This window comes from Caretta caretta, chromosome 11 (assembly GCF_965140235.1).
Source record: "Caretta caretta isolate rCarCar2 chromosome 11, rCarCar1.hap1, whole genome shotgun sequence".
In the NCBI taxonomy this organism is placed as follows: Eukaryota; Metazoa; Chordata; order Testudines; family Cheloniidae; genus Caretta; species Caretta caretta.
In genome coordinates, this window is record NC_134216.1 from 39,270,693 (window position 1) to 39,277,582 (window position 6,890).

At 48.7% G+C, this 6,890-nt stretch overlaps 1 protein-coding gene across 1 annotated transcript; it reads right to left on the reverse strand.

Moving 5' to 3' along the window:
• Positions 1 to 2,607: 2,607 nt before the first annotated feature.
• Positions 2,608 to 6,874, reverse strand: LOC142068542 (myb/SANT-like DNA-binding domain-containing protein 7). Its single transcript, XM_075117947.1, has 2 exons — positions 3,729 to 6,874; positions 2,608 to 3,146 (listed from the first exon to the last, which is right to left on the reverse strand). The coding sequence occupies exons 1-2, from the start codon at positions 4,306 to 4,308 to the stop codon at positions 3,064 to 3,066; spliced, it is 663 nt and encodes a 220-aa protein (XP_074974048.1). The 5' UTR covers positions 4,309 to 6,874; the 3' UTR covers positions 2,608 to 3,063.
• Positions 6,875 to 6,890: the final 16 nt, after the last annotated feature.

Sequence of the window (6,890 nt, forward strand, 5' to 3'; positions counted from 1 at the left end):
GAGGCTAGAGTCGACTTCCGGAGTGTTGCACTGTGGGTAGCTATCCCACAGTTCCCACAGTCTCCGCTGCCTATTGGAATTCTGGGTTGAGATCCCAATGCCTGATGGGGCTAAAACATTGTTGCGGGTGGTTCTGGGTACATATCGTCAGGCCCCCGTTCCCTCCCTCCCTCCGTGAAAGCAAGGGCAGACAATCGTTTCGCGCCTTTTTTCCTGAGTTACCTTTGCAGATGCCATACCACAGCAAGCATGGAGCCCGCTCAGGTAACCGTCACAGTATGTCTCCTGGGTGCTGGCAGACACGGTACTGCATTGCTACACAGTAGCAGCAACCCATTGCCTTCTGGAAGCAGACGGTGCAATATGACTGGTAGCCATCATCATCATGTCCGAGGTGCTCCTGGCCGCGTCGGCTGGGAGCGCCTGGACAGACATGGGCGCAGGGACTAAGTTTGGAGTGACTTGACCAGGTCATTCTCTTTAGTCCTGCAGTCAGTCCTATTGAACCGTCTTATAGTGAGCAGGCAGGCAATACGGATTGCTAGCAGTTGTACTGTACCATCTTCTGCCGGGCAGGCAAGAGATGGGGATGGCTAGCAGTCATATTGCACCGTCTTCTGCCGAGCAGCCATGAGATGTGGATGGCTTGCAGTCCTTCTGCACCATCTGCTGCCAGCCAAAGATGTAAAAGATAGATGGAGTGGATCAAAACAAGAAATAGACCAGATTTGTTTTGTACTCATTTGCTTCCCCCCTTCCCCCGTCTAGGGGACTCATTCCTCTAGGTCACACTGCAGTCACTCACAGAGAAGGTGCAGCAAGGTAAATCTAGCCATGTATCAATCAGAGGCCAGACTAACCTCATTGTTCCAATAAGAACAATAACTTAGGTGCACCATTTCTTATTGGAACCCTCCGTGAAGTCCTGCCTGAAATACTCCTTGATGTAAAGCCACCCTCTTTGTTGATTTTAGCTCCCTGAAGCCAACCCTGTAAGCCATGTCGTCAGTCGCCCCTCCCTCCGTCAGAGCAATGGCAGACAATCGTTCCGCGCCTTTTTTCTGTGCGGACGCCATACCAAGGCAAGCATTGAGGCCGCTCAGCTCACTTTGGCAATTAGGAGCACATTAAACACCACACGCATTATCCAGCAGTATATGCAGCACCAGAACCTGGCAAAGCGATACCAGGCGAGGAGGCGATGTCAGCACGGTCACGTGAGTGATCAGGACATGGACACAGATTTCTCTGAAAGCATGGGCCCTGCCAATGCATGCATCATGGTGCTAATGGGGCAGGTTCATGCTGTGGAACGCTGATTCTGGGCTCGGGAAACAAGCACAGACTGGTTGGACCGCATAGTGTTGCAGGTCTGGGACGATTCCCAGTGGCTGCGAAACTTTCGCATGCATAGGGGCACTTTCATGGAACTTTGTGACTTGCTTTCCCCTGCCCTGAAGCACATGAATACCAAGATGAGAGCAGCCCTCACAGTTGAGAAGCGAGTGGCGATAGCCCTGTGGAAGCTTGCAACGCCAGACAGCTACCAGTCAGTTGGGAATCAATTTGGAGTGGGCAAATCTACTGTGGGGGCTGCTGTGATGCAAGTAGCCCACGTAATCAAAGATCTACTGATATCAAGGGTAGTGACCCTGGGAAATGTGCAGGTCATAGTGGATGGCTTTGCTGCAATGGGATTCCCTAACTGTGGTGGGGCCATAGACGGAACCCATATCCCTATCTTGGCACCGGAGCACCAAGCCGGCGAGTACATAAACCGCAAGGGGTACTTTTCGATAGTGCTGCAAGCTCTGGTGGATCACAAGGGACGTTTCACCAACATCAACGTGGGATGGCCGGGAAAGGTACATGACGCTCGCATCTTCAGGAACTCTGGTCTGTTTCAAAAGCTGCAGGAAGGGACTTTATTCCCAGACCAGAAAATAACTGTTGGGGACGTTGAAATGCCTATATGTATCCTTGGGGACCCAGCCTACCCCTTAATGCCATGGCTCATGAAGCTGTACACAGGCAGCCTGGACAGTAGTCAGGAGCTGTTCAACTACAGGCTGAGCAAGTGCAGAATGGTGGCAGAATGTGCATTTGGACGTTTAAAGGCGCGCTGGCGCAGTTTACTGACTCGCTTAGACCTCAGCGAAACCAATATTCCCACTGTTATTACTGCTTGCTGTGTGCTCCACAATATCTGTGAGAGTGAGGGGGAGATGTTTATGGCAGGGTGGGAGGTTGAGGCAAATCGCCTGGCTGCTGGTTACGCGCAGCCAGACACCAGGGCGGTTAGAAGAGCACAGGAGGGCGCAGTACGCATCAGAAAAGCTTTGAAAACCAGTTTCATGACTGGCCAGGCTACGGTGTGAAAGTTCTTTGTTTCTCCTTGATGAAACCCCCCGCCCCTTGGTTCACTCTACTTCCCTGTAAGCTAACCACCTTCCCCTCCTCCCTTTAAGCATTGCTTGCAGAGGCAATAAAGTCATTGTTGCTTCACATTCATGCATTCTTTATTTGTTCATCACACAAATAGGGGGATGACTACCAAGGTAGCCCAGGAGGGGTGGTGGAGGAGGGAAGGAAAATGCCACACAGCACTTTAAAAGTTTACAACTCTAAAATTTATTGAATGCCAGCCTTCTTTTTTTTGGGCAATCCTCTGTGGCGGAGTGGCTGGTTGGCCGGTGGCCCCCCCACCGCATTCTTGGGCGTCTGGGTGTGGAGGCTATGGAACTTGGGAAGGAGGGCAGTTGGTTACACAGGGGCTGTAGTAGCAGTCTGTGCTCCAGCTGCCTTTGCTGCAGCTCAACCATACACTGGAGCATACTGGTTTGGTCCTCCAGCAGCCTCAGCATTGAATCCTGCCTCCTCTCATCACGCTGCCGCCACATTTGAGCTTCAGACCTCTCTTCAGCCCGCCACTTACTCTCTTCAGCCCGCCACCTCTCCTCCCGGTCATTTTGTGCTTTCCTGCACTCTGACATTATTTGTTTCCACGCATTCGCCTGTGCTCTGTCAGTGTGGGAGGACAGCATGAGCTCAGAGAACATTTCATCACAAGTGCGTTTTTTTTTTCTTTCTAATCTTCACTAGCCTCTGGGAAGGAGAAGATCCTGTGATCATTGAAACACATGCAGCTGGTGGAGAAAAAAAAAAGGGACAGCGGTATTTAAAAAGACACAGTTTATAAAACAGTGGCTACACTCTTTCAGGGTAAACCTTGCTGTTAACATTACATACATAGCACATGTGCTTTCGTTACAAGGTCGCATTTTGCCTCCCCCTACCGCGTGGCTACCCCCTCAACCCTCCCCGTGGCTCACAGTGGGGAACATTTCTGTTCAGCCACAGGTAAGCAACCCAGCAGGAACGGGCTGCTCTGAGTGTCCCCTGAAGAAAAGCACCCTGTTTCAACCAGGTGACCATGAATGATATCTCACTCTCCTGAGGATAACACAGAGAGATAAAGAACGGATGTTGTTTGAACGCCAGCAAACATACACTGCAATGCTTTGTTGTACAATGATTCCCGAGTACGTGTTACTGGCCTGGAGTGGTAAAGTGTCCTACCGTGAAGGACGCAATAAGGCTGCCCTCCCCAGAAACCTTTTGCAAAGGCTTTCTGATTACATCCAGGAGAGCCGCGAATGCCAGGGCAAAGTAATCTTTTCACATGCTTGCTTTTAAACCATGTATAGTATTTTAAAAGGTACACTCACCGGAGGTCCCTTCTCCGCCTGCTGGGTCCAGGAAGCAGCCTTGGGTGGGTTCGGGGGGTACTGGCTCCAGGTCCAGGGTGAGAAACAGTTCCTGGCTGTCGGGAAAACCGGTTTCTCCGCTTGCTTGCTGTGAGCTATCTACAACCTCATCATCATCATCTTCTTCGTCCCCGAAACCTGCTTCCGTGTTGCCTCCATCTCCATTGAAGGAGTCAAACAACGCGGCTGGGGTAGTGGTGGCTGAACCCCCTAAAATGGCATGCAGCTCATCATAGAAGCGGCATGTTTGGGGCTCTGACCCGGAGCAGCCGTTCGCCTCTCTGGTTTTCTGGTAGGCTTGCCTCAGCTCCTTCAGTTTCACGCGGCACTGCTTCGGGTCCCCGTTATGGCCTCTGTCCTTCATGCCCTGGGAGATTTTGACAAAGGTTTTGGCATTTCGAAAACTGGAACGGAGTTCTGATAGCACGGATTCCTCTCCCCATACAGCGATCAGATCCCGTACCTCCCGTTCAGTCCATGCTGGAGCACTTTTGCGATTCTGGGACTCCATCATGGTCACCTCTGCTGATGAGCTCTGCATAGTCACCTGCAGCTTGCCACGCTGGCCAAACAGGAAATGAGATTCAAAAGTTCGCGGTTCTTTTCCGGTCTACCTGGCCAGTGCATCTGAGTTGAGAGTGCTGTCCAGAGCGGTCACAATGGAGCACTCTGGGATAGCTCCCGGAGGCCAATACCGTCAAATTGTGTCCACAGTACCCCAAATTCGACCCGGCAACGCCGATTTAAGCGCTAATCCACTTGTCAGGGGTGGAGTAAGGAAATCGATTTTAAGAGCCCTTTAAGTCGAAATAAAGGGCTTCATCATGTGGACGGGTGCAGGTTTACATCGATTTAATGCTGCTAAATTCGACCTAAAGTCCTAGTGTAGACCAGGGCCTAGAGTCCAGCTACCCAATTTTGTTCCCATTGAAGTCTTAGTACGTGGGAACTTCCATGGACTACAGGTTTAGCTAACAGAATGTTTTAAACTCCTTTGCCTTTTCTGCACTAGAGCTCCCATCAATTTTTTAAAAAAAAAGTGCTATCCACTGTGTCAAGGAAATTACCTTCAAACTAATTTATCTGAACTGTTTTACAATTCGCTTGGCTAATGCAGTTTAATTGCAAATATAGACCAAACTTAATTTTTTGCTCAGAGAACAAAAGCGACTATTAAAAAAAAAAACAAAGAAAGGACATTGTTTGAATCCACTGAAATATTAATACCACTTTTGAACAAACTTTTTTACAAAAATTAACAATGTAATAGATCTAAACTATCAGTTACTGTTAATACATGAATTTCAAAAATTGAGATCTAAGAAACAACTCACATTAATTTAATTAAATTAATTATATATATATGAATAAGGAAATAAGACTCTCATGGTTAGGAACTATACAAGACCTGAAGTAATTTATTTAATGCACACACGCGCACGCACGCACACACACAGGTCTCTCTCTCTTCCTTTTTCTCCTCTCCCCCACCCTCCCAATGTGTTTAAAGCAGCCCTGCTGGGCTTCTTTTTTAAACTCTTTATTTAGGAAATTTTAACAAGTTTACTTAGTTGGCAAGGATTAGTATCAGAAACAAAATGATCATTACAACAGCTTGCTTTTGTTTAGAGACATTACGCAGGAATAAAGTAATCAGATCTTTTTAAGAGGCTGGTACCATATTACAGAGTGATCCACATTATGGATGTTATGTGACATTTCTAGTGACTGAGTGAAATTGGAATATACACATTTAACAGAGCAGGAATGTATATCAAATGTTTTTTAAAATACTTGGACAGGTACTTTTTGGTAGGTGAATGTACTTGAGTATTGAATAAAAGAAACCAAATATCTAACGTCCTCTTTTGCTGGGTAGGTAATTGGTGTTAATTTTTCCATAACCACAAACAAAAGCAAGTCCATTTTAATAAGTATTTTCTTAACTTTTTGCTGTTGAAATATAAGATTTTTTAGACTCACTATTAATTTAAAGAAAACCCAACCCATTATTAGAAGACTGCTTGGAGCTAGCAATCTTGTGTTTAAAGCTCTTGGCTCTTTTCCCAGCAAAAGAGTGTAGTAAGATTTTACTAACTGCAAAAATTTAAATGCAGTTGATTAAAGCTATATACGTCTAAGGATTCTAGGAAAATTGAAAGAAAACTTCTGAATGTAAGAGAGCGGTTGTGGTGTTCTTATTGAACTACAGAGTCTCATTATACCTGGCACTGTTTATTGTAAAAATAAATTCAAAGTGCGAGACTGGAGCAGTAGAGGCTGGCCACTTGCAGCTTTTTATGTTGCTCACATGAATCAGCAATATGGCAGAAACTCCCCACTTTGTGGCACTTACAAATGAGGCATGAGACGGACTGCAGGAAAATACTGTAAATAGAATACTACAGGCAACTCCTGAATTAAATCTAAATGAAAGATCAACTAGACTGGGGTAGGGACCTGGAGGGCAAAGAGCCCACAAACAAAAAAACTGGTTCTGAGAATGGCATAAGGGGTTACTAAGTGGCTGGCGATTTGTATCCTACCCGCACTTGGGGGTTTCTCAAACCAAACCCTTGTCCCCCAAACACCTCTCTCAGGCCTTGCAGTCACGGAGGGATCGGGGTTGGATGCCTCAGCTGCATCATCCTCACACAACGTATTTTGGCCTTGGCCAGAGCAGGGAAGTTCTGCAGAGATTCCCCACGATTGCTAAGAGCGAGTCAGCTCAACCCTCGTGTAAAGGGGCCACTGGCGTTTTCACAGCGAGTGGGCCAACTCGCCCCCGCCAGGGTAGCCCGAGCGGGCCCGTTGTTGGCACTAGCTCGGGGCACGTCCACCCCAAGGAACCCGGCCCTGCCAGGCACGGTGAGGGTGAGGCTGAGGCTGAGGCAGGGTTCGCGCCCCGCCGTGAGGCTGGGTCAGGCAGGGCTGGGCAGCCTGTGCTGAGGGAGGGCGCCCCCCCGGGACCGTGCGGAGTGGACGGCGGGGCTGAGCCTGGCATCAGCTTCCCTCGCGGGGGCGCAGCGGGCTCGGAGCCCGGGCGATGAAAGGCCGCCCCAGGCGCCTGGAACCAGCCTCGCTGACTCCGCAGCAGCAGCAGAGCGGAGCCCGCCTCGCCGT